Raw genomic sequence first — 26,338 nt, forward strand, 5'->3', positions numbered from 1 at the left:
CCAGGATCCCCTGTTATTCCCAGCAACCCTCGCGCCCTGGGAGTAAAGAGGGCGGAACCGCAACATGGCAGCCCCAGGAGCTGGTGACCCTCTCAATGCAAAGAGTGGAAAGGGCCCTGTGGCTCAGCGCATCGACCCGACTCGGGAGAAGCTGACTCCCGAGCAGCTACAGTTCATGCGGCAGGTGCAGCTCGCCCAGTGGCAGAAGAGTCTGCCACAGCGGCGGACCCGGAACATCGTGACCGGCCTGGGCATCGGGGCCTTGGTGTTAGCTATTTGTATCCGTCCAGACTGTAGGCTCAGTAGAAGGCATATGGGGACAAGGGAAGGGGAGCAGAGGCGCGTAGTAGGGCAATGTGGGGTGCTAAAAAGAGCCCGAGCTGTGAAAATCTTGGCCATTTCTGATGCCGAGCCAAGCGTTTGAGGTACCTTATTTTGTCATTTTAAAATGCTCTTTTAATATGACTTATTAGTAATAACGGAATCGGGGTCAGGGCTCAGAAAAGCAGAGGGCAGAAGATCGAATCACTGATTTGGGAGGGTGAGAGAGTAACAAGGGTGGTGGAGAGAGTCTGGGAAAAGGCAATATGCGTACTCCCAAGAGATTTCCTGAACCCACTTTCCCAGATGGCTACACCTTCTACTCCGTGTCCCAGGAGCGTTTCCTAGATGAGCTGGAGGACGAGGCCAAAGCTGCCCGAGCCCGCGCCCTGGCGAGAGCATCAGGACCCTAAACCGGATGGGCACTGCACGTCTCCAACCTGCTGGAGCCCCTTCACGTGGTGAATGATGCCCCATGACCCTGTAGAAGTCGAAGCCTGCACCCAGCATTGTTGGCCTCAACCTTGGACGATGATTGAGCCCAAGAATTTTTTGCATTTGGCCAGGTCAAGGGAATATTGCCCAGTTTACACAGACTGTGTCCAGTCACTGAGCCCTTCTTGTATTTTGTTTCTTTGTTTGAGAGTTATGCGACCTTGGCTTTTCTCAGGATTTCTGACTTTGTGGTTTTACCCTCTTTACCTCCCAGGGGTTTAGCTGTTGTGGGGGTGGGGGTGGCAGCTCTATGTAATGTTGGAGCCTAAAGTAGGAAAGATGGGAGTTAGGTTGAGAGTAATAAACTGAGTCACCTCTCTTGGAGCCACATGAGTGTGTTAAGGCTGACGAATGACATGACTTGGAAAGCTCCACAGGCCATAGCTGCAGCAGTGGCTTTGCCCCAGGGAGCTGTAAATGTTTAACTAGAATTACTTTTTCCGTGAGATCTTTTCCATTTGATTTAAAGGAGAGATCATGGTTGGGGGGGGTCACTGGGTGGTGTGAGACTGAACCACGTCTTGGGGGAGGGAAGGTCACTCTTCTGTCCTCTACCCTTAAAAACAATACATCCTTACTCCAGCTTTCCTCCTTTTTCCCACTCAGAGAGAGGGGTAGATGAAAGATGAGGGACAGTCTTCCTTCTTTTTACACTTGGACCTGCCTCTCTAGGCCTAAGTTGGGGTCTGGATGAGAACTTAGTTTGGTTGAGTGGATCACTGACCTTGCAGTTTCCTCACAAACTGCTGGCAGGAAGTCAGAAGAAGGCTGGGGAGCTGCAAGCCTTGATTGCCATTGTGAGGAGAGTCCCTTCTGAATTTTCCCCTGCCGTACCCCACAAGGCTTTACCCCCAGTTCTTTTTTTTTTTTTTTTTAAGATTTTATTTATTTGTCAGAGAGAGAGAGGGAGAGAGAGCAAGCACGGGCAGACAGAATGGCAGGCAGAGACAGAGGGAGAAGCAGGCTCTCTGCCGAGCAAGGAGCCCGATGTGGGACTCGATCCCAGGACGCTGGGATCATGACCTGAGCCGAAGGCAGCTGCCCAACCAACTGAGCCACCCAGGCGTCCCTTTACCCCCAGTTCTTAAAGGCACAACAGATACGGTGTCACAGAATCCTAATTTCCAGCAGTTTTATTGACTGTTGCGAATTCTAGAGTGAACACACCCCCTATACTTGCTCAGCTAGAGTGTGCCCTCTAGAAGCATCAGGGCTTGAATGGGATTGCTTAGTGGTTGACCCTGGGCTGGGGAGGTGGAGGCATGAAGATGGTAGGCTGCAGAACTGGCACCTTCTACACACAGTAAACAGTTCCCGCATGTTTGGCTCTTCCCTACAATGGAGCAGCATTCTCCATGCCCCTTTGGCCTTCTACTCCCTCAGTACTGGGGTCTTCTTGCAGAGTTGTGTTGGTCAGCAGATTCTGAGAGCACAAGCTCCATGGTGGGCCCTGGTGTGGGGGAGACACATGGCTTCTGTTCTGAATTCACTGGAGGGAAAAGAAAAGACACTGAAGAAACCTCCAGAATGGGAGGAGGGTGAAGCTGCAGTCAGCTACCATTCCCTGGGCTCGCCCTCCCTTGGGCCCGCCCTCACCATCCTGCCAACATCCCCGGCGAATGTCACCCCCTTGCTTGCCCGCTGCTCCTGGGAGCCGGTGCTGCTGCCACTCAGGGAGTTCCTTCGCATGATGCCTGGTGCAGGATGGGGAGGGAGAGCACTGAGTGAGGGAAGGGGCCATGGGGAGAGGGGGGCTAGTCCCCCCACACCAAAGGGCAGACCCCCAGGGCCTGGAAGAAAGCCAGATCAGTAGGGAAGGGGACCCGGGAAAGATGGGAGCTGGGCCACTGCAGTCTCACCAGGGCCTGGGGGCTCAGAGCGCTGCAGGCTGTTGCGGCGGGAAGTGGGGAAGCTGCCCTTGGAGAGGCGGCGCTGGCGGCTGGACAGCATAGCAGCGGGGGCCACGATACCCGGTGGGGGCTGCTTCCCAAGCCGGCTGTACAAGTCCTCGATTTCCTTCTTCTGCAGTGTCTGTAGGGCCTCCACCTCTGACAAGTGCCTGAGGATACACCAGGAGCATGAGCGCTGGCCACACGCTTTGCTCTCCCGAGTCTACCTCTTGTCCTTCCTCCCCAGACTCACTTCTGCCGAAGACTCTGCAGCTGAGCCCAGAATTCCTCATCCTCCCCACTGCTCTCGGATTCCTCACTGCTCAGGCACAGGCTGCTGTATGAGTAGTTCATCCATACCGGGCTGGGATGGCTCTGGGGTGGGGGGCTGCCCCCAACTCGGGGTTCCTTCCCATCGTCCCCTTCCTCAACTCCAGCCCCTAGGCCTTCAGCTGCACGGTCACTCTCAGCCAGAGCCTCTCTGGCCTCCGGCCCGCTTCCAGCACTGTCCTCTGTGTCTGAGCTCTCCGAGGTCAGCTGAGGGGTTGGAGGCTTTAGGGAACTGGAAAGAGCTGGGAATGCTGGTTGCAGGGGAAGAGGCTCAGCTGGTTCCTTGGATGAAGTCACTTGGAAACGCCCCACAAGCTGCGGCTTTCCCTCTGTAGAGTGACAAGGAAGGAGTTATGGAAGGAGGGAGAGAAAGCAGGGGCAGGATATGAAATGAGAAGAACGGGCGGCGGAAGGTCAGTGATCAGAAGCCTCACCTTCAGAGATGGGCTCGAGTCTGGCTTCACCCAGAAGGGGCCGAGCAGGATTTGGCAGGGCCTACAAAGTGTGGGTCCGTGAGGAGGGGAATGATCCAGAACGAAGTGCCCCTAACCAACCCCTCTTGGTTTCCTACTCACCTCATTCTCCATCTCAGCCGCTGGAGGTGAAGGCCTATCCTGGTCACAAGGAGCAGGGGGAGGAGGTGGGGGCAGACTGGGTAGGGGAGCAGGGGGCGCTGCAGGAGACTGGGACAGGAGCCCAGGTGAGGGGGACAGCAGGGACTGGGCCACAGTCATCACAGCCAGTGAGAAGGCACTAGCCAGAGAGAGGAGAGGGGCGGCTGTGGTGGAGGGGAGGGGAGATGTGGAGGGGCAGGGGGGAAAGGAAGGAGGAGTCAGAGTGACCTGGGAGCCACTGGGAGAGAAGGCAGGTGGAGACGGGAGGACAGAGCTCTGCAGAGAATGAGAGGCTGGGTCAGGGACCTGGGTAGCACTGGGGGAGAACGCAAGTGGAGAGCCAGGGGAAAGTGGCGAGAGATTTGAAGACACTTGGGAGAATAGGGAGGGGCTGGAGTACGGGGGAGAAGCGATAGGGAAGATAGGACTTGGGGAAACAGGGGTTCCGGGGGAAAACAGGTTTCCAGGGGAAAACAGGTTTCCAGGAGACAGAGGGGTTCCAGAAGAAGAGGAGGAGGTGGAGAAGGCTGCCCAGCTCCTCTGCTCCAGGGAGGTGCAGCTCTGGAGCTCTGCGGGGGAGGAAGGAGTGTTGAGTTCCAGTCCCCCATTCCTTACGCCCTTCCCAGAAGCAATCCCAAGGATTGTGAGAGTAGGGACAGAACTCTGTACCTACCACGGGATGGGTCTGGGAGGGGGCCCGAGACGGCAGGCAATGGTGCTGGCTCCTCCTGAGGGAGAGAATGGGGCCCATGGTCACAGTGGGGAAGAGCTGAGTCTTAGATGGGACATTCAGAGCGGGCTTCAGCTGGGACCCATGAACCTCTAGGAGTCCATAAAGGACTTTCAAGGGACTCAAAAGTGTATGTGTTAAAATATTTACAGGTAAAGGAGTATCATGTCTATAATTTACTCTCAAGTGGTTCAGAAAATAGTAATATGTGCACATACATGTAGAGAGGGGAGGGAGGAAGCCAGTGATAAAACTAATGTGACCAAACACTGACAACTGGCAAATCTGGTCAAAGGGTATCTAGGAGTTCTTAGCACAATTCTTGCAGCTCCTCTCTGTAAGTCTGAAATCCTATCAAAATAATGAGTTGAAAAGTATGCATTGAACACATTTTTCTAGAACGAGGGCCCACAGCTTTCATCAGATTCTCAAATGGGGCAAGAGCCATCGTGTTAGGGTCCCAGAGATGAAGGAGTTACAGCCAAGGGCACTGGCAAAGGCAGAGAGAAGTAAGTCTGGAGCAGAGAGGTGGAGGTGACCTGAGGGGTCTGACCTGGGGGCCCAGAGGGTCCTCAGCAGCCTCCACAGGGCCAGTGTCTCTCTTCAGCAGGGTCTCCACTCGCTGGATAATCTCCCGAATACGGCTCAGGAAGCCGGCTCGCTCCGAGGGCAGAATGAACTCGTTATACACCTAGCAAGGGGTCAGCAGGAAGGGGAGAGAGGGCTCAGTGATCCCACTTCTCCCTCCCCCCTCGCACTGATCTTTAAAAGCCAACCCTTCACCCCACTGCTCTGCCAACCACCAACTTGCAGTGTAAGAACGACAGCTTGGAGGACAGGAGCTAACATTCCTAGGATGCATTCTACCCCAGATCTTTCCTTCCAGTGTCTTATCTCATTTAATGATGACAATGGCTCCCGAGACTCTGTATTCACAGCCCCATTTGAGAGTTCAAAGATAACCAATGCTCAAAAAGGTTCAGTTCAGTCTGCCTAAAATCACAAAATTTGCACCCAGATTTGTCTAAAGCCAGAGCCCGAGTTCTTTGCACTGTCCCATCTGCTAAGTAAAAATAAGGCAATGGATGGTAAGTGTTAACATTCGATCTCACAAACACTGAGCACACAGTATGTACCAAGCATTATTCTAGGTGAGGAATACAGAGAAGCATAAAACAAGGTCCTGACCCCGAAGAAGCCCACAATCTAGTGAAAGGGAGACTCATACATAATATAGGGCAAGTCAGCCTGTGGTAGGAAAGGCATTGTGATCAAGGTATAGAGAAAATGGTATCCCAGCAGGAAGAAAGGGAGAGTTAATGGTACAGAGCTTCTGATTTGCAAGATGAAGAGGTCCTGGAGATCTGTTTCACCACAATGTGAATATACTTAACCCCACTGGACTATATATTTAAAAATGGTTAAGATGGCAAATTTCATATTATATGCTTTTTGCTGCAATTTTTTAAAATGCCATTCCCAAGAGAGAGCAGGTCATGCCATCCAGGAGGATAAGGGAAGCTGGGATGGCTTCACAGGGCTGAGCCTGGAGGATGAGTGAGAAAGCAACCCTTCACTGAGGACCTATCATGGGTGGATACTTCTCACATAATTTCATTTCTCATACATCTATCACCTCTCATAAAGTATATGCTGTATCAGAACATCTTGGCAAAATGAGTATTATCATCTACATTATTGAGTGATACAAAGTTTATTGAGGCACAGTACAACAAATCTCCAGAAGAGGGCGGGGACTGGAGAGGGTTGCCCTTGAACTCAGGTCTTATGTGAAAGCCCAGCCCTTCCTCGGTTCCATGCTGTTCATCGGGAAGAGAAGAGCAGGGAGAACATATGAGTAGTAGCTCAGAGGCATGAAAGGACCTGGCACATTCACGATGCAGTGAAGACCACAGCAGAGCTGGGAGTGCTGTGGATTTCAAAGGCCATGCTCCAGAACTGGGACCTTACTCTAACCATAGGTGGTTAGCCATTAATGGTGTAGGGCCAAAAAAGCCAGAGCAGATCCAAGCCCCAGGAGAATTCTGCTGCAGAGGAGTGGAGGGTACAATGGTAGGGAAAGAAAAGAGAGCAGAGGACCCTGTGGCCCATTGGGGGAGGGGGTGTCCCATTTTCTGTGTGGGATCTGAGTGGGATTAAAAGCCTGGTGAAAGAAGCCTTTCAAGGCAAGGCAGCCCTGAGCAGACGGAGACAGAAGTTGGAAAGGCACCCAGCCTCTTCAGAGGACCACTCAGAACCCAGTATGGCTAGAGGGAAGACGATAAGCCTCTGCACCACATGATATTTTGTCTTTGTCCTTGATACGAGGTGAGTGACATGATGATGGAGAAGCTTTAAAGAGAGTTCCTGAAGCCTGATGCTTCTCTCTTTCCCCTCTCTCCTTCACTACTGGCATCCACTGCCCCCCCCTCCACTGAAAGCTCTCCCACGAAGACCTTCTCCTGACAAAAGCCAGTGTGGTCTTGTCTCGGGCTTCATCCTATGTCACCTCCTTGAAACTCTCTGTTCACTCAGTTTTCGCTAACATCTTAAGGGGCTCCTCCAGCCTCTCGGGCTCCACCTCTGTGTCTTCTGGGGACTCACTCCTCCCCAGCCCAGAAAAGAGGGTATCCGCTGAGACCCACTCTCAGACCCTCTCTGCCTCTGGCTTTGCAAGCTCATCTCCTTTCACTCTCCCTCCTGTTCTGGCAACTCCTAGATCCACTTCTGGATCCTAGATCCAGCCCTGCCTGAATGGATCCTGCTCCTAGGGAGGCTCTTGCCGGCCCCTCTGTTATTCAAGCTCATCGTGACCCCTAAGAAAACATGCTTTCATTTTCCAGCTTCCCTCTCCTTTAACGGTCTGCTCCCACTACGACCACTACGATCTTCTCCACACTACAAGTCACCCATGAAATCCCTTCTTCCTAACTCCCTATCATTTCCACTCCAGTGTTCACTGAGCATCTACTATATGCCCCATACTACATCAAAAAATGACTGGATTACAGAGTAACGTATTTTCCCAAAACAACTCTCAGATTCGCTCCTTTTCTTCTTCCCTTTCCCTATAATTCATTTTCTCCTCGGATCACTTGTAGTTTATCGTATTCTTCTGCCAACTGGACTCCCTCCCACCAACCATCTCCTACTTTCCCTGGCAGAATGGTCTTCTTAAAACCTATTCTCACCATACTACACTCTGTCTAACTCTTTCTGCCCAACCTTGCTTCCACATTTCTCCTCTAGGAACCCTTAGTTCTAGTGACCCAGGTTTCCTCATAAACCCCCCGGCAAGCCCCACATTCCAAGTCACTCCCTACTTCCATGCCTTTCCTTATGCTGTACTTCCTCCAGACCTGCCCTTTCTGGTCTTCACTGCTGTTGTCAAGACCCAGACTAAGTTCTGCCTCTTCCCCCCTGCTGCCCCCAGGCCACCCTTTACCCACAGACACAGGATCACATGTGTAGCGTGTACTTGACCACAGCACTTATGGATACCCTCATGTTATCCGACTGCTCCAGCTGAGGATCTGAAGCTCACGAAATAAATAAAAATCTCCCCCACCTTCCAAGGGCAGAGATGTCTTCAGTGTTACTGTGCTTTAAAAACCCTTGAGGGCGCCTGGGTGGCTCAGTGGGTTAAGCCACTGCCTTCGGCTCAGGTCATGATCTCAGGGTCCTGGGATCAAGTCCCACATCGGGCTCTCTGCTCAGCAGGGAACCTGCTTCCTCCTCTCTCTCTCTCTCTCTGCCTGCCTCTCTGCCTACTTGTGATCTCTCTCTGTCAAATAAATAAATAAATAAATAAAATCTTTTTAAAAAAAAAAAAAAACCCTTGCTGTTGGGCGGGAGGAAGGGGGAGTTCAGCACCAGGGGACATCAGACAGGAGATTCCTGTCCTGGAACCAAAGGCTCTGTCCCCTCCTCTCTCTCCCCCTCACCATGGCAGCTGCAATCTCTTCCGGGCTGTCCCCATCCAGATCGAAGCGGAAGGTCACCATCTTGCTGTTGTGCGTCTGCAGCTGGCACTCAACCACTCTGTCATTCTGGTCTGAGACCTTCAGATTCAAAGACAGCAGAGAGGGGAGGATGTCAGGCCCTCCTCATCACATGTCCCCAGCCTACTCCAACCAAGTGACAGGGGGCAGACTGGAACTGAGAGAAGCAGACTCTGTTCCCAAAGCCTGGTATCAGAAACCAGACTGGCTGCCTTTAGGGTACCAGTCACATACTGCCCTCTCTTTTTTGGCTGGCCTCCCTTACCCACCCCGCTGGCAGTTTCCATCTTGGTCCTGTAGGTTATTCCCCATCCCCTGTACCCCTTTCTCACACTAGTGACCCGCAGCCGGGATCGCGGTCTGCGCCGGGGAGTTCTCCCTGGGGGTCTCCTCATGCGTCCCATCCCTTCTCCCACATCACTGAGGCCTGACGCTGCATCCGAGGCATAGCTGGAAAAGGAAAGGAGATAGGAGTGTCAAAGTGGACACCGGGACCCCAGAGCGCCATGTGTGTCACTCCAGCACCCCAGCTCCTACCAGAACCTACCTGTCTCCTGGGGAAAAGTCACTGCCAGGGCCAGAGCGTGGAATGGATAGGGCAAAAGCCTAAAATAGGAAAATTTTCAGGAGGTCAGAGGACAATAATCATTGGGATCCAGGGTCAAGGGTGCTGGGGCACTAGGTGGAGGGAACTAAGGAAGATGAAGACAGAGTGCAGGACTTCCAGGGACATGGGGCCAGGTCACGGGGTTGGGTTTCACAGGGAGAAAGATAGGTCATAGGCTTGGAATGGCTGGGAGCCCCCCTCAGTGACCCCCTCTCACCGAGGGCAGGCAGAGATGGGACTCAGCAGGGCTGGATGGCACCCCCCCAGGGGGCTGAAAGGCAGGGTCTGAGGCATCCAGGAAGCCAGAGGAGCTGAGGTAGCCATCAGTCTCGCAATCCGCTGGTGGGGGAGGGAGGGGATCAAAAAAAGGGGAAATAAAGGGGAATGGTGGCAGAGCAGGGGGGCTGCCTGAGCAAGGAGGGGCCTGGCGCTGTGGGAGTTCCTTCCCAGAAGGAGTTCACAGCTAGACGCGGAAGGCAGGGGAAGTGACTGCTGGACTGAACTTCTGGGCAGGGGGCAGAGGCCAAGGGTACTGGGACCAAGGTCACACCCCAAATCCCCCAGTCCAGGGTGACTTACAGGTGGTAGATGAGTAGCTAGCATGGCGGAAGAGGAAAGGCTGGTGCTGGTCCGCCTCGGGCTCCTCGGGCTCCGGGGGGAAGCTGCTGGGGGGACCACCAGGAGTCATGGGGACAGCTGCTGGTGGAGGTCCTGGTGCAGGGGGGAGGGCCTCCAACTCCCTAGCTTTGCGCAGCTTCTCACGCTTTCGCTGGATGGCAGCAACTCGTTCACGTACTGCGCGGGCCACTGGCTGGTAATCAGCTTCGCAGACTAAACCCAGGGCCACCTGGAGTTAAGAGGGGGAGGAACACAGTCTGAGGTGAGGACTCTGCTCCAAGACACATCAGGATGCCTTCTTGGGGGCTCTAGAATATTTCTCCAGGAGAAAGAGCACTAACATTCGTTGATGAGGGACTGTGTCCATTAACCAGCAACTCGTTACATCACTATCATGAAATCCACCCCGCAACTTGCCAAGGGAGGTCTTAGCTCTGTTTTAGACATAAGGAAAGCTGTGACTAGTTCATGGGTATCTAGTAGGTCAGTTGCACTCAGGGGGGAAAGGGGAACATGTGGCAATATCTGGGGACATTTGTATTTGTCAAAACTCAGTGTTACTGGCATCTAGTGACCAGAAGCTAGGGATTCTTCTCTACATCTTTACATTCTCTATAGTCCCCTAAAGATGTCACTGGTGTCATCAAGAATCCCTATAAAGGATCAAGGTCAGATCCCAAGTCAGGTGTGAGCTGTGCTATGGAGACCCGCTCTTTCTTATGCCACATTTCACACACATTCTCAGGTTCCTGACCCAGACCTAGCACAGATGATCCCTACCCTCTTAACTGCCATCTTTCTTTCTTTCTTTCTTTTTTTAAAGAGTTTTGTTTTTAAGGATTTTATTTATTTATTTGACAGAGAGAGAGAGATCACAAGTAGGCAGAGAGGCAGGCGGTGGGGGGAGCAGGCTCCCTGATAAGCAGAGAGACCAATTCGGGGCTCGATCCCAGGACACTGGGATCATGACCTGAGCTGAAGGCAGAGGCCTTAACCCACTGAGCCACCCAGGCGCCCCTCTTTCCTTTTTTTTTAAGGTTTTATTTATTCATTTGAAAGAGAGAGCATGAGCAGGGTGAGCAGGAGAGGGAGAAGTGGGCTCCCTGCTGAGCAGGAAGCTTAATGTGGGGCTTGATCCCAGGACCCTGAGATCATGACCTGAGCCAAAGGCAGACACTCAACGGGCTGAGCCACCCAGGTGCCCCTCAATCACTATTTTTCTATCAGGAATCTCATACTCGGGTGCCTGGGTAGCTCAGTGGGTTAAGCATTTGCTTTTGGCTCAGTTCATGACCCTGGAGTCCCAGGATTAAGTCCCGCATCAGGGTCCCTCCTTGGCAGGGAGTCTGCTTCTCCCTCTGACCCTTCTCCTTCTCATCCTTTTTCTCTCTCATTCTCTCTCAAATAAATAAGTAAAATCTTAAAAGAAAGAAAGAAAGAAAGAAAGAAAGAAAGAAAGAAAGAAAGAAATCTCAAACTCTTTTCCCGCCCCGCCCCCCACCTCTGGCCTTCCTAAACCAGCTCTCCATCTTCTACCTCCTAGGTATGCCTCTCTTGGTCTGGCAGCTTCTGTTCACCATGCCCTTATTCATCTCAAGGACAAGCTTCGCTGTGCATGTAAGGGAGGTGGGGTGGGGGTGCTCTGACTTAAAATCTGAGCAACCCAAGTTTAAATCTAGCTCTGCCACTTACTCGCTCAGAACCTTGGACAAGATACTCAACCTCTTAGAGCCCTCCATCTCCTCATCAGTACATCAGGACAGAATCACTCCACGCAGGGTTGGTACCAACACTGACAGGCACGTGGAAGTGCTTGAAGCCATATACAAATGTGGGATTATTAATGAGCTCCAACCACGTGCCATGCACTGTCAGAGACAGAAAAATCAATAGAACACAGTCTCTGCCCTCAAGGAATTTACAGTCTAGTAGAGGAGAAAGACAGGAATGTCCTCTGGTATAAAACAAGACCGATGGTGGGTCCTGTAATGAAAAACCTGTTGAAGTGGAAAGAAGCATTTAATTTTGACTCTAGAGGGAATGGGTTTCCTGAAATTCATGGTTCTGAGCATGGAGGAAGACGGAGGCGAGGGGAGGGGTGGACACAAGGTTGCTGGAGGGTGAAAAGGTGAAAAATAAATAGATAAATCGGAGAGAAAAGCATTCCAGGAAAACTGGATCAGCAGAAAGTAGAGCACTGGAGGAGTGGAGGATGGAGAACCCAGGGCTTGCTCTGGAAAAGGAAATCTTGCAGCGAGTCCGCATACTGGGTGTGCGTGTGAGTGCGTTAAGGCGGGAGGGGCCAGGAGACGCTTACAAAACACTCTGCGAGGGGTGAGCTGGGAGCCAGTCGCACCACCGAGGGACCCCACCTGGGGCCCTCCAGTCGATGCCCACAGCCCCGCCCAAGCTCAGCGGCAGGTCAGTCTGTCCCCTGCTCACCATCTCCTGCGCCACCTCCTCTGCGGCATCCCGGCCCAGCTGGAACAGGAACTCTATGGCCTGGTTGTCCCGTGGGCGCCCCCCACGCCGCGCGTCCTCCATGCGCAGCCAGAGCTTCAGGCCGGGCTTCTCCCCGTCGTCCTCCTCCGCTAGCTCCACGTGCACGCCGCGCTCCTCGCGGAAGAAGGCGTGAGCCAGGAGGTCCTGGATGGTGAACCTGAGGGCGGCGCCGGTGAGCCGAGCCTGGCAGCCGCCCGCCCTCCAAGCCTCCCCTAACACCCACCCTGCGGCCCTCCACCCCACCTCTCGTTCTTATCCGTGCGGATGCAGCCTTCGATGATCTCCTTCACCTCGGGAATCTTCACCTTGTAGAAGCTGTTCGGCTTTGTGCCCTGGAGGAAAAGGGTTTTCATGAGGCCTCGGACCTCTGCGCCCCAGCTCTCTGCTTCCCCCCCACACCCCACCCGAGGCAACAGAGCGTGCAATCGTCAAAGCCCCGCCACAGCAACTAGACGGTTCGATTTCGAATCCCCGTCCCGCCACGTATCGACAGTATGACTTTGAACAGATCTCCCTGAGCCAGTTTTCCCGTTTGTAAAGCGCAGGGCACAGCCGAGGCCCTCCCTGCTCACCCTCCGCAAGAAAGATCAGATGTGAAACCGTTTGTAAACTTTAGGGAGCGCTACATACATCATTATTCTAAACAGCTAGTACTGGGGAGGGGGGCCGGGGGCGCGGGGGTGGGGGGAGCGTGTGTGCATCCGCTATACTTCGGTGTTTACCAGAGCATCTTCGCGTCTAGCCTGTTTTCTTTAAGGGAAACGGCATTGACCACAGGCTGACTGGGGCAGGAAAATGGGAGGTGACCTGGAATTCTCTGTCCTCCCCACCCCCTCTCACCGAAGTGACCTTGCGGTAGATCTGCGCGGCATTCTGGCACTCGGAGTAAGGGTACTCTGAGGTGGCCATCTCCAGCATACACATGCCAAATGCGTACACGTCCACCGCCTCGTCGTACTTTTCCTCGTACATCTCAGGAGCCATGAACTCCGGGGTCCCTGTAGGATCCACAGTGGGCATCAGGCTACGGAGCCTTCCTCTGGCTTCCTCTCTCCTCTTGGGCGTACCACCAGCTAGCCAGGGGGTGCCGGAAGGCGCAACCCCCCCCCCCACCCCGAGTTCTGGAATACTAGTGAGGACCCTTCCCCACTGTGTGTGTTGGGGGGGGGGGGAGTTGCCATAGGTCTCCCCATGTTCCCCATGCTCTCCTAATTCCGTGCAACTCAAAGGGCCTTTATGGGAAGTAAGGGTCCCCGGGGTCTCTTCTGACGTTGTTGGAGAGGGGGAATTGGGGCAGAGAGAGGTAGGAATAGCAAGGACCTCCTGGAGGGACGCACCGATCACGCTCTTGGCAAAGGAGGCGCGTTTGAGCGTGGCCAGGCCCAGGTCGCCGATCTTGACCGAACCTGAAGGGCCCGTGATAAAGACGTTGTCGCACTTGAGATCCCGGTGCAGAATGGGGGGTACCCGGGAGTGTAGGAAATGAAGCCCCCGAAGGATCTGGCGGCTCCAGCGCTGAAGGACTCGTGGCTTCATCTCGCGGAACCGCCTCAGGTATCTGGGGGAAAGGCACGTTGCCAGGGTCGCGTCGGGAACACGGAGGCGGAGGCGGGGGGAGGGGACCCTGGCTGGGAACTTCCCCGGCTCCCACCGGCACTATCGCCTACACATCTTCTGCCAGCATTACTCTAGCTCAGGTCCTCGCGGCGTTCCAGAGAGAAACTGAGTCGGGGGCGTGGTGGCTAGACGTGAGAGTACAAAAGGGATCCGGTGGTGAACTTGTAGATAGGGCAGCGCCGAAGGGGTTGGGGAGCGCGGGAAGGGATGACTAACCGCCTTGGGCATGGGGGAGGGCTTCAGAGTGGAAATAACTTTTATGTTTCGTCTTGAAGGAGGAGTAGGGGTTCAAGGGTGAAAAGGGGAAGGGATGGAGACTTTCCAGGCGGAGAGGACACTGGACTCAAAGGCACCGAAACTGCAACAGGGTGGGGTGGGAGGAGGTAGTGGGAATTCAGTTCCTGTGGAACCTAGGCTCAAGATGAGGCTAGATCCTAAGGAATCTGGGCATAGGCAGAGTGCGGACCTTAACCTGAGAGCGGTGGGAAGCCTTGAAGGAATGGAGAGATTCCCCAGACTGTAGGAAGATAGGATAGGTTGGAAAGGTGAGGGCAGAGTGGGGGAAGGCCTGTGAAGGGGCTGCTGCAGGGCTCCAAACCAGTGAGTGCCAGTGGATGGAACTGGGAAGGCGGAATGGGGAAGTATAAGGAGGCCTTGGAGACAGACTGATGGGGGAAGACAGATGCAAAGAGTGGAGATAAAGGAGGCATCTGGGGAGATCGAGTTTTGGCTGCAATGCTGGGTGGACACTGCCACTCACCCAGGCAGAGACGCAGTAGGGGTGGGTGAGAGGTAGTGAACCCGATCTGGAACCTAAATCTAGAGTTTGAGGAGCCTGGGAGAAGTTCCAGAAGCAGTGGGGACCTCCCACCAACAGCTCTCCCACCAACCAACACTACCACCAGGCACAGAGCTCACGTCTTGAGGGTGCCGGAGGTCATGAGTTCGGTCACCAGCACGATGCAAACCTGGCCCCTCAGCACTGACTTCCATGAGTCATAGAAGCGGACGATGTTGGGGTGCTGCAGGCCCTTGAGCATCTCCACTTCCTCGGAGAATCGCTGTCGCTCGGTTCGAGACAGTTTCCGAGTCTGTGGGGTAGGGGATGGGGGTCAAGGTCACAACAGGCCCAGGACTCCCATGGAGAGGAGGAAGGGACACATGGGGAAGTGCTGAGGAGCAGTGAGGGTTGGAACCCACAGATGAGGCTAGGTCATCACTTGCCCAACAGGCTGTATACCCTGAATTCTCAATCCGCCCCCTTAGGCTGCTGCAAGGACTCGCCCATCCTGGGCCTGGGGCCACCCTTGGACCCCCTGCTGGACACAAGGGCCTTTATGCAGCCCGGTCCAGGAGTCCTGAGCTCAATAGCGCCTTTGTGGCCTCCCAGGCCAGCCGTGGGGCGGGAGGGGACGCCCCGGGGCTGGCAGTGGGCAGGCAGCAGGCAGGCAGCAGGCTGACAGCAGGCAGAGAATTGGGGCCTTCAAGGGGGTTGGCCCGAGAAACTGGGAACTGCTAGATCCAGACAGGAGGCAGGAGCGCTGCAGAGGGAGAAAGATCCAGGACCAGGCGCCAGAAGACCGCCCCCTGCCCCATGGCTGTCCCGCCCACCTCTCATCCCCCACCCCCCATTTGGCTGCCTTTCTGTTCCTGGCCTGGAGCCTGGGGAGCGGCACTGGCAGGCGCAAGGGGTGAGTCCAGTGCCAGGGCTGGAGGGGAGGACCCTTACCCAGGCTTTGCCCCCCAGTTTGAATCCAAAGCTGCTGGCCCAGACTTAACTGGGTTCTTCCTTCAGTGGAAAGAAGGTCCTTCACACCAACATCCCCCTAGAGCCCACTGGGTTCAGTGCCTTTGGGTCTGGGAAGGGAAAGCCCAGGTAGACAGTGAGATGAGGAGCAGGACTGGACTCGGGCCAGGGCTGGAGCACTTGGTCTCCCCCTCCCCCAGCTGTGGAGAAATCTAGAAGTCTGACTGCTCCCGAAGGGGCCTGGGAAGGCCGCCGCATCCTGCTACCACCACTCTAAATCTTCTGGAAGTGAAGAGGATCCTGCCCCAGCTCCCAGCCTCCATCATCCCAGTCTCCCACTCGGCAAAGATCCACGGTGGAGGAGGAGGAGGACCAGGGTCATACTGAGGGTCTCAAGACTGAGAGGAAAGGGAAGGGGAGAGACAGTAACCACTGCAGGAGACTGGTGAGGCCAGTCACCCCTCAGATCTGAACTGACTCCCTAACGGATTTTTGCATCCTATCTTCCAACTCTCAGAGTTGAGTATAGAGACTTTAAAGTTAGGATGACCAAAACCCATAGGGGATCCACCCTATGCCTCTGCCTCAGTTTATCCTTCTGCAGCCCAGAATCAGCCAGATCCATTGATTATCAGAGCAAGGGGGAGTGGGCAGGAGTGTCCCGACATTTGACAGGAAAGATAGATCTCTCCCTTGCAGCTGTCTCCTAGATTTCTCATCCCAAAACCTCCACAGGGTCCCATCCCGAGGTGCCACAGAGGGGGCGCCCAGCCGCACCTGCAGCTCACACCAGGCCACCTCCACCGTGGTGTCGGTGTCCAGCCCTCGATACACCGTCTTGAACGAGCCACGTCCAATCTCGATGTCAAACTTGAGGTATCGGCCGTCTGGGGACGTTGCCACGGCCTGGGTCTCCGTATCTTCCTTTTCCTCCTGCTCCCGCTGCCGCTCCCGAGCCGCGGCTTCGGGGACTGTCGGCGGATCCCGGGACCCCGGGCCTCCTGCAGAGCCCGCGAGCTCTGGACGCGCGGAGTCTGCAGCCTTCACGGGGGCTCCCCCGGTCCACGTGCCCTCGGGGGGCTCTGGACAACTAGGCGGTGGGCTCCTCGCGGGGCCAGGACCAGCAGAGTCCGGAGGAGCGGGGGGCTCCGGAACGGGTGAGGCTGGCTGGGACCAAGAGCTCAGCAGCCCCAAGTCGACTGAGCTGCGGCGGCTGAGACGGGAAGAGCGCGGCCGGGGCTCAGCCTTCCCGGAGAAGCGGCGTACCCGGCGCGGAGGGGGCCCAAGGCGGGGCGCACCGGCGGCGGCGGCGAGAGGCGGCGGGGGCCGCAGGGCTAGGTCGGCCTCCGCCTGGGACATGGGGATCGCAGTCTCAGGGGTCGGGGGTGCCAGCATGAGGAAGGGCCGGCGCCACAAGGCAGTTAGCCGGGCGGCTGCAGGAGGCGGCCTGACAGGCGGACTGGCCGGGTGCGCGGCGCTCCGGCTGAGCTCCCGGGGGCCCCCAGTCCCTGGCTGGCTCTCCCCGAAGCCCCGCCCCCGGTCCCGCCCCCAGCCCCACCGTCCCCAGGGCCGCCCCCTCCGAGCGGCCCGCAGCGCGCAGAGCGGGGCGCGCAGCCCCTCACCTCAGCCGCCCCGCCCCGCCCCGCCCCCGGCCGCAGGCCCTCCCGGCCTCCCCGCCTCCCCGCGCGCCCTCCTACAGGCTCGTTCCGAGGCTGACCGGGTGCGAGACGGAGGTGTGTCCGTTCGCACTGAGTGCGCAAACCTGCTTGGGGGCGGGGGGGGGCACGATGCTGGGGCTGGGAGAGGAAACGTGACCGCGACTCTCGGGCTCTAAAGAGGGGGGAGGTTCAAGGGAAGGTTACCACCCGCCTGCACGCCCCAGATAAGGTAGCGCCACCCCCTCCTGTTTGTCCGGGGTAGCCCCAGGCCGGCAAAACAGAGGTCAGTGGAAAGGTTTGGTTTTCTCCCAAGCTGCTGTCCCTCCGGGCGGGACAGGGATGGGTGTGTGCACCCCAGGGCAAGCCCCTCCCCCAAGCTAGGGACCCGGTCACCCATCCCCTCCACCTCCTACCTTGGCCGCAGCCTGGCCCTGGCCACAGTAGTTGGTTTTTGCTACGTGGGCCCTCCTTCCTCCTCCTTCTGTTTGCCAAAGTTCCCAATAAACCAAAGTCCACATCCGGTCTACACCTCTTCAGCTCCCCTAGGCCTCAAAGACCCCACCCAGACCAGAAGGATGGAGGGAGGGGCTTCAGAGTGGTTCAGGGTTTTCATGGGGTGGGGGAGAGGTGAGGGAAGGGGAAGCCACTAAGTTACTCCAATTCAGAGAAAGCAAGCAGTCTGTCCCCAAGCTGTGTTCCATCAGCACGCCCCCACACAGCCCACCCAGCAGATGTAAAACCACAGGCGCACTGGAGCCCGCCAGCACTGGAGGACCTTTTCATTTACCAAGGCCATAGGCCTCTTCCCTCTCCTAGGCTGGGACTGACTCAGGCGGCAACGCTTCACAGCCCTCCCCATGCCCATTCCAGTAGTAACTTCCAACGGCAGGCAGGCAAGTGGGGTTGAGCTTTTTAATATCGTAAATCACATAAATCAGTGTCCAGCCTGGCCTCTCACTGCCAGGCCCCTTCCTGGGCCTCCTATCTTCATATTGCCGGGAAGGCTGCCTGCAGCCAGGGCTTCTCCCATCCCCTAGGAAGGATCCAGCACCAGCCTGAGAGGGGAGGCAATAGCAGCTAAGGGGGTGGGGAAGGGGCAGGGACAGAAGCTTGTGCAGGAGCATGTGTGTATGTACTTACGTGTGTGAACACATGTGGAGTTAAAGGTTTACAGACCCTGCCTGGCTCGGGGACAGTCAAGGATGGGAGAGGAGGTAGGGCAAAGAGAAGCACATCTTATTTTTCCCTGGCGCCTCAGCCTCACCCTTCCTCAGGGACAGACGCACCGGGTAATTGGGAAACCCATCCCTGGACTGGAGCCCTTTTGAGTCTGGTGGAGTCACAGATCCAGTCAGTGGGGTCACTGGGTCTGCCTCCTTTTGAAAGCCCTGGAAGGGTGGGAGGTAAGAAGTAAAAGGAGACAGGTCTCCGCTAGAAGAACTTGACGCCCCGGCCATCGCTGACGGTGATGATCTCAGCCTTGTGCTCCTGCTGTAGGGCCTGCAGAGCCCGAAGTAGGGTTGCTTCGTCCAGCCCATGAAACTCTGGATAGGGAGAGATGGGGATCAGGGATACTCTGCTTCTGTGGGCTCAAGGCCCCTGAGGAGCAGAGTCTAGCTGGAAGCTGAGACCCTGAAGCCAGGGGAGACATGTGCCATCGATACTGCTGTGGCTGCTGCCAACTATTCCTGCAAACTCCTTAGAGCAAGGGCTGAAAGCAAGCCTGAGTCAGCATGAAATGAGAATTCATGCTTATTCTCCCCGTCCAGGTTCTTCTGTCAGACTCAACCCTCATATGTGTCCCCCACCCCTGCGCCGTGAGTGTCTGATGTACAAGAATGACACTACCTGCTTGTGGACCACAGAGCGGGGGACAGTGAAGCCTAGGAAGGTCAAGGTCCTTGTCACTGGATTCTGACCCTAGTTGGACCCATTAGGGTCCAACCCTAGTGTTGCCATCAGGAGCACCTGTCCTAACACAAAGAAGTGTAGCCACACCTCTGACCAAGAGACTGTTAAGATCCAGCACAGGTATCTGCCCTTACCTAGTTCAAAGGAACAAAGCTGGGAGCCAAGGGCCAGCTGAGTATCTGAAGATATGGCAAGATACTGCAGGGAGAGGTGAGAAGCAGGTAGCAAGCCCGAACAGGTTCGCACACCTCACCCCCCCTACGGGGGCCTACCTCTTGAGTCAGGGAGCTTGCTTTCTGAGGAAGCCTTTAGCTTTGCCCAGCATGAGTGGTGGGCTGGGCAAGGCTGCAGCACTGAAGTCATGGGGTGATGGTGGGAGTAGCAAGCAGAGGCCTGCAGGGCAGGGGGGAACAGCCAAGAGCTGTAAACTCTGTTATGGCAGCCAGGGCCTGGCAGAAAGGGGAGGTGCCCTTTTTTCCCCAGCTGAGACTGGAACTTTTGGTGAGCCTGGGGATCAGAATGTGAAGCCAGAGATAAAAGAGCTAAGAATATATTTACACTATGTAAAAATCAAACAGTATACAAATCCTTGCCTGGCCAGAAACCAAAGTATTTAAAAGGCCTGGGGGTGGGGATGGGGGTGTTGGCCCAATCCCTTCAGCTGACGCCCACAAATCTTGAGCCCTCTGTAAGTATAAAGGGTGAAAGAAAGGCCTGTGTCAGCAGGGAATGAGATCTTCAGCTTAATCCCCTGCCCCGGTTCCTCATTCAGCATCTACACCAGTAATTCTTAACTTTCCATGGGTCACAGATACCCCTGAAAATCTTTTAATATGGACTCTACCCCTAGAATAATGCACATACAGCCCCACAGACAAAATCTGGGGGTATTATGCATATAAATTCAGGTAGTTTAGGGAAACCTTGGACATGGGTTAAAAGGCCTTGTATCATGCAGTATTTGGAATTCAGAGGCAGGGATGGGAAGTCTGACTATCAAACAAGGACTGGAGAGGCTTCAGATCACAAAACTGGGGGGAAAGGGAGAAGCGTTACCCTCATTCTCTGTGTCGTCCCCATTGGTCAGTTCATACAGGGTAAACACGGAGTTGTTCTGGCCACTCCTGGAAACCTATGGACACAGAAAATGCGGGTTGAATAAGGACCTGAAATCCCAGGGAGAAGGTGAGCTCACCAGCTCCACCTATCTGACCCAGGAATGGTACCTATTCCCAAACCAGGCTCACTGTCACCTCGGCAGGAGTGGCCCAAACACCACAAACCCCACAGGTGCTATATTTATACATGTACACACATACACGGAACCACTAAAACCACAGGCCTTCACATGTCTGAGCAGTGACCTCTCATTCTGTTTTCCTGTTCAGAAATAGGTGGCCCGAGTTTGTTATATTTGGGTTGTTGATGCTTCTTCCCCTCTTCTCTCCCTTGGGAAAGTTTAGGGCTGGTGGTGGCTGTGAATGTGGGGGGAGAGTTTGTCCCCACACCCATACTGGTTCAGAATGTCTCATTCATACGGTGGACAGCCCCAAAGGGTACAGAGGGGGAGGGGCCCCAGGCTTTTTTTTTTTTTTTCTCTTCCTTCCCTTCCTTTCCTCATTTATCTTCTGTGGCCAGAGACTCCAGCCAACAATAGCACTCATGGTTCCAGCACTGCATTCTCCAAACATGGCCTCATGTAGCCTCTGGCCTCCTGCAGTCAAAGGCAGGAAAGTTCTACACAGCCAGGGAAATTGAGTCACTGAAAGAGGCATGCCTGAAGACCTATACTTCCTCTTTCTGCCCCTGCCCACTTTGCTCAGTCTAGACCTGGGAACACCAGGTATCTGCTGAACATAGATACAATTCTCTGCCAAGAGTCACCATGGCTGAATAGTCTCACCCACTGATAGATGAGTTTCCCCCATTCTTCTGGCCTTCGCCACATGATCAGGAAGCTAGACTTGTTCTTATCCAACCACTCCAGGTTCCCTGCAAAAAAGATACTTATGAAAGCATCTTGTGCTAAGAAGGGACAGAAGGCAAAACCAAGGTGGAACACAGTGGAAGAGACCCAGCTCTCAGGAAGTGAAATCTGTTTTATTACTAACTGCAAGGCATCAATTCTCTTCCTTTCTCTCTCCAGGTCTCAGAACACAGATGGAGAGATTTCAATGGTGAATACCAACAGGGAAAAAAGACCCGGGAATTGGACTACCTATTGTACAGAACACTATGGATTCCAAGCCAGGGGAGAGAAAAAGAGTTGTTAAAAGCAAAGACTTGTGGGGCACCTGGCTGGCACCGCTGGTGGAGTGGGTGACTCTTGATCTCAAGGTTGTGGGTTAGAGCCCCTCATAGGCTGTACAGATTACTTAAAAATAAAATCTTAAAAAAAAAAAAAAAAAAAGGCAAAGTCTTATGGCAATCTGCCCTCAGGAAAAGCCAAGTAGGAGGAAAAATAAGGAAATCTGAGGCCCTGAACCCACCTTTCTTCCTTAGTTCCTCTAATACAACCTGAATTGATTCCACAGGAAGCTTGCCTGGTTTGAAGTTAAGGGAAGGGCACTGATGGACTGAGTTGGGTAGGATAAAAATTCTCATGGCCAATGTCATGTTGAGAGCCACCTGTCCCCTTCCTCTCTCTCCCACACACGTATATGTGCAATTCACCAACAGGCTATAAATTGGCATTTCCTGGATATTGGGAGGAGGAAGGCAAAAAGCAACTAGTTCAATTAAAGGGAATAGTTTTAAAAATGAACGGTACTACCATCTGTCACCCTCTGTCCTTTCTCCTTCCTTCAGACTTTCTCCACAGATATTTTAGATATGAATCAGGCAGCAAAAACAAATGACCTTTACTTCCTGGGAGGAAGAGAGTAGGTGGAGAAAGTTAGCAAAGGTAATACCAGAGCTTGAGCTTCACTCAGAAGGGGACAGGAGATTCACAGTCAAAAGGGCTTGGGTTGAAAAGCTTGGGACCTGGCTTCAGGGCAGAGATTCTAGGACACCCAGGTCCTTGTCACTAGCCAGGGCAAGGGGGTTTGAGGTTGCATTTAGCGTTGGGGTTTGGGGATAAAATGGAAGACAGCTATAACACACACACCGGCTCTTTCCCAAGTCCAGTTTGGGTGGGAACCTGCCTACTGTGGGTGAAAGAGGGTATGAAGTCTGGGCATGTGGGAAAGCGTGGAAGTGCATGTGTGTGGGCTGTGCAAGAGCCTGAGGGAGGATACGCTGTAGCTTCACGTTGTTGAAGAGCGGGCTCTCCTGAGCTTCCATCACCGTCATGCTGGATTGTTTGTGCAGGCGGCAGAAGGACAGGACCAGCGAGCACCAGGCGGCCAGCTGCTTCTGCCGAGTGTCCACGTTCGGCTGCAACCTGCCGGGTGAAGGGGGTGGGGCGCAGAATTAGAGGGAGTGAGAGAGCGAGAGGCAGCACTTGCCGGAGGCGCGTCTGGGGGACAAAGTAGGGGACTGGGAGCGGTGGCGACCGGATCCTTTCTCCCCCTCCCCATTTGAAGTATCAGGGCTGAGCCCGGGGTCTGGGGCAGGGGAGGGAGGCACAGCGGGGCTTCTCGGGGTCTCAGCCTCACGTAAAGAAGGGCGGGAAGCGATACTGCCACGGCCACTCGAAACTCATCGCCATTGTAGTAGTCCAGGAAACCCGGAACCTCCGGGCAAAGGACTTCCGGCCTCCGCTTCGGCACGTCCGGGCAAAAAGCACAGCACAAAGGTTCCGGATGCCTCTTCGGAGAGGGACGGCCCAACGGAAGGGGTCTCGCTGAGCAGCCAGTCCCTTGCCGTTATCCTAAAAATTCTTACCGTCTAGAGCCCCGAGAAGTCTTCTCATTCAGTTCTAGAGAAGGGCAGTGACTTATCCAAAGCGGCACTCTTTGACGGTAGAATTGCCTAGGCTTTTCCCCCCTCTGGGCTTCCTTTAATATTAACATTCGTGTCGGTTGCATTTAGCAAACGCCTTACAATTCCCCGGTTTCCTCAGTTGCTATGTCCTTCGACTCCGCCATTCCCTGGTCTCCTGTAGCCCCCGTGGAAGCACATCTGTAGCTTTTATCTCTGGAAAAGGTTCGGCTTCCGTGATTCAGAGCTGCCCGCTTTGACCACAGCTATCTATCTCTCACGTTCTCACTTTCCTAGTCTCAAATCTCTGGACACGTTTTGGTCTTACTTGATTCCTTACCCAGCCTAGACTACCCCATTCTGTCCCCCTTGCTTGTCTACCTGCTGGTCACTTAACAGACCAGGGTTGTTGCTTCCTGCCCCACGTCCATTCCACACCCACCTTCCCCAATTCCTGGGCCGAGTTGTATTACTGGAAAAAATCACAGAACATGCTGGCTGAGCCCCAGGTTCCTTGACTGACTTCACTGCTGGGCTCTCAGTGCAGCCCAGCACTGTCTTTTATTAACTTCCTGTAACATCCCTCCAGGTAACTAACTCTTCAAATGTTTCCATTCAACAAGTCATTCCAGGGGTCTCCATCTCCTTTCTGCAGAAGGCCCCTCCTATTTTGTGAACTTGAGGTCAAATATTTGAACCTCTTAATCGTTCCCCCTCTGTCTGTCACCACACTTGATTCTTCCCACAAGAATTTCTTTCCACTTCAACTTTTTTTCTTTTGGACTCAAAGGAAGAAGTGTCACTCTTCCTTTATAAGACCAACGCTTTGGGATATCTTCTTACCTCTCTTTTCCAGTTGCCTCTTCAACTACTTTGTGCATAATCTTCCCTCTTTTCCTTTCCTCTGTCTCCTCTCCCCTAGTTGACAAACATGCTCAGGTCATCCGTATCTGAAAATATGTACCGCTTCCTTGACTTTGTCACCCTCTCAATTTCCTATCTGATCTTTAACCTTTCTCCCACTCAAGTCCATCCTTCATTGTGCACGGTTCCTGACCTACCAAAATGCCGAATAAATATTTGTTGCATGAATGGATGAACCATTCAATTTATAATGTTCTTTTAAAGGGCACGATTTCCTTTGCTTCCAGGGGACTGCTTTATCCTTATTCTGCTACTGTCTCTCTGATCTTTCTCTTTGTTTCATTGCCCCCCCACCCCCCATTCTTTAAATGTACATGTTTCAGGGCACCTGGGTGGCTCAGTGGGTTAAAGCCTCTGCCTTCCGCTCAGGTCATGATCCCAGGGTCCTGGGATCAAGCCCCACATCGGACTCTCTGCTCAGCAGGGAGCCTGCTCCCCGCCCCCACCCCCGCCTGCCTCTCTGCCTACTTGTGATCTCTGTCAAACAAATAAAATCTTTAAAAAAAAAGAAAAAAGGAAAAATATATGTGCATATTAAGAACGTAACTCAGCTTTTTTTTTTTTCAAAACAACATCTGTCTTGAGAACGTCCATCCTTTTCATGGCTTCGCTTTGCATTTCTGTGCAAAACACTAATAAATCTGTATTTCTGCTGCCACCACCACCACCACCCCTCCCATTTCTAACTCTCTGTGGGACATAAAAGCTTGTTCTGTTGGCAGCTCATATTGTACATCCTTTTCTTCTTGCCAGCTCCTCTTCCTAATAGTAATTTTCTATCATTACTTCCATCATTGTCCTAGTAACTCAGATTCAAAGCCTGAGTCAGCCCTAACCTCTCCTCTCCTTCATGTCCAAAATCCTGGCATTGGAGGATTCCCTCCCCTGTTTTTAATCATCTCCTTTTTATTTTCTACTTCCTCACTCATCACTTCTTTGGCCCATGTCCTCTTTTTCTCAAGCCTAGAATATTACAGTAATTTCCTAATTCACCTTTTTTTTTAACTCTCTTCCCTAAGGGGAATGCACTCCATCTTAAGGCCTAGTCATGTACTAACTCCACAATCACCCTCCTGTGATCACACCTCAGCTAGATGTGACCCCTCCTTTTTTTGCACTTAGATAACATTTGGTTTGTATCCTTTGCAAGACTCTCATCACACACTCCACTGCTTTTGTTTATTTGTGTACCTGTGAGCTCCCTTATTAGATGGAAGTCACTGAGAGCAGAAACCAAGGCCTATCTTATTTTTTCAACAAAATTATACCATACACAGTATCTTATACCAGCATACCCTTGATGTACATTAGTAAAACACATGAAGGCAAATATGGGCCAAGAAGAGAACAGGTATATCCCTGGGGAAGACCAATGCATTCATGGAAAAATAGCAAAGGCTTATCTCAGGAAAATGCCCAGGAAACAGATATGCCTCTAGAGAGACAGACATGTCCTGAAAGGAGAAGTCTGTCTCTGAGGATGAACAGATAGATTCTAGGAAGCACACAAATACATATCTATGGAATAGATTGGCATGTCCCAGCAAATGGATATGCATGTCCTCAATGAGGTAAATATTTCAGAAAGGAGGGAACGAAAAGTCCCTGAAGAGACTCCAGGTGCCATAAAGAATAAACAGGTGTCTTTATGGAGAACAAAGTTGTTCTCTCATATTTGTGATGATCTGGAAGAACTGGAGGTGAAGGTCCTCTGGCAAACAACTGTGCCTCACTGTCTGAGGAACATATAAGAGTGTCTAAATATGAAATGATGAGTTCAGAGGCTATGTCCCTAGAAAAGTGGGAAGTGTCTTAGGGAAGTATCAGTATGGCTTAGGAAGCTGATAGAAGGATTTAGCTAAGAACTAGTGAGTGCTATGGAGATGACAGATGTCTGATCCCAGGGTCCAGTCTCCTCAGCCTTGAACTTCCAGATCGGGTCCATCTCCGGGCTGTTAGCTCTAGTGGACACCAGGGGGCAGTGTGCTGCCAGGCTGTAGGCCCCACCCCCAAGGGTCCAGGACAAAATAGGAGGAGGCCAGGGACCTGGAAGGGGAGTCCTGTGGTGGACTTAGTAAAGTCCCCACTGCCCTTGCCCTCAATCCTTGGACTCTTTTTGGTCATATCACAGTTCCTATTCCCAGGCTGTGGGAGTAAACTGAGGCATGAAGAAGAGGGAAATTCAGAGCTCCTGGGTGGTCCCTCTTCCTCCTCACAGGAGTCACAGCAGAGATTCCACCCTTGCTCCTCCCACCCCCACACCTCCCGAGCTGCTGTCCAGACCGGAAGGGAGTCTCTTTCCTGTATATTTCCTGGTGCTGGGTTTGGATATGGACAGGAAAGGCCCAACCTTGGGAGGAAGCAGTGGGTGGGTGGGGGGAGGCTTCAGGTGGGGGGAGGGGGGTAGTGGGGAGAGCAGGCAAGCGAACAAAACAGTGCTGCTATCCAGATTCTTCCAGCTCTGCTGCCCAGCAGAGCTGTGAATGGCAGAAACTCTGGGATGGGGCAAG

General features: G+C 53.7%; 3 protein-coding genes across 8 annotated transcripts; 1 reads left to right on the forward strand and 2 right to left on the reverse strand.

Moving 5' to 3' along the window:
* Nucleotides 1-16: 16 nt before the first annotated feature.
* LOC122906175 (cytochrome c oxidase assembly factor 3 homolog, mitochondrial) lies at nt 17-1,140 on the forward strand. The gene is made up of 2 exons (XM_044247859.1): nt 17-278; nt 628-1,140. The coding sequence occupies exons 1-2, from the start codon at nt 65-67 to the stop codon at nt 732-734; spliced, it is 321 nt and encodes a 106-aa protein (XP_044103794.1). The 5' UTR covers nt 17-64; the 3' UTR covers nt 735-1,140.
* Nucleotides 1,141-1,923: 783 nt separating this feature from the next.
* On the reverse strand, nt 1,924-16,910 carry WNK4 (WNK lysine deficient protein kinase 4). 4 transcript variants are annotated; one of them, XM_044247865.1, is made up of 19 exons: nt 16,249-16,272; nt 15,504-15,581; nt 14,643-14,815; nt 13,445-13,665; nt 12,948-13,105; nt 12,351-12,439; nt 12,048-12,264; nt 9,567-9,834; nt 9,205-9,326; nt 8,928-8,986; nt 8,713-8,830; nt 8,324-8,440; nt 4,933-5,070; nt 4,323-4,377; nt 3,611-4,218; nt 3,470-3,530; nt 2,959-3,364; nt 2,676-2,875; nt 1,924-2,305 (listed from the first exon to the last, which is right to left on the reverse strand). In XM_044247865.1, the coding sequence occupies exons 3-19, from the start codon at nt 14,762-14,764 to the stop codon at nt 2,196-2,198; spliced, it is 3,069 nt and encodes a 1,022-aa protein (XP_044103800.1). In that variant the 5' UTR covers nt 14,765-14,815; nt 15,504-15,581; nt 16,249-16,272; the 3' UTR covers nt 1,924-2,195. The 4 variants fall into 4 exon arrangements, with proteins under 4 accessions (XP_044103800.1, XP_044103797.1, XP_044103798.1 ...); XM_044247863.1 differs by lacking the exon at nt 15,504-15,581 and adding an exon at nt 2,413-2,510 and having other exon boundaries at nt 2,215-2,305; nt 16,249-16,909; XM_044247864.1 differs by lacking the exon at nt 15,504-15,581 and adding an exon at nt 2,455-2,510 and having other exon boundaries at nt 2,226-2,305; nt 16,249-16,910.
* A 1,117-nt stretch (nt 16,911-18,027) lies between these two features.
* Nucleotides 18,028-22,856, reverse strand: VPS25 (vacuolar protein sorting 25 homolog). 3 transcript variants are annotated; one of them, XM_044247866.1, is made up of 6 exons: nt 22,640-22,766; nt 22,280-22,425; nt 21,530-21,583; nt 20,944-21,032; nt 20,097-20,172; nt 18,028-18,673 (listed from the first exon to the last, which is right to left on the reverse strand). In XM_044247866.1, the coding sequence occupies exons 1-6, from the start codon at nt 22,690-22,692 to the stop codon at nt 18,561-18,563; spliced, it is 531 nt and encodes a 176-aa protein (XP_044103801.1). In that variant the 5' UTR covers nt 22,693-22,766; the 3' UTR covers nt 18,028-18,560. The 3 variants fall into 3 exon arrangements, with proteins under 3 accessions (XP_044103801.1, XP_044103802.1, XP_044103803.1); XM_044247867.1 differs by lacking the exon at nt 18,028-18,673 and adding an exon at nt 18,681-19,433 and having other exon boundaries at nt 22,640-22,856; XM_044247868.1 differs by lacking the exon at nt 18,028-18,673 and adding an exon at nt 19,575-19,726 and having other exon boundaries at nt 22,640-22,846.
* Between the last annotated feature and the right edge of the window lie 3,482 nt (nt 22,857-26,338).

This window comes from Neovison vison, chromosome 5 (genome assembly GCF_020171115.1).
Source record: "Neovison vison isolate M4711 chromosome 5, ASM_NN_V1, whole genome shotgun sequence".
Lineage (NCBI taxonomy): Eukaryota > Metazoa > Chordata > Mammalia > Carnivora > Mustelidae > Neogale > Neogale vison.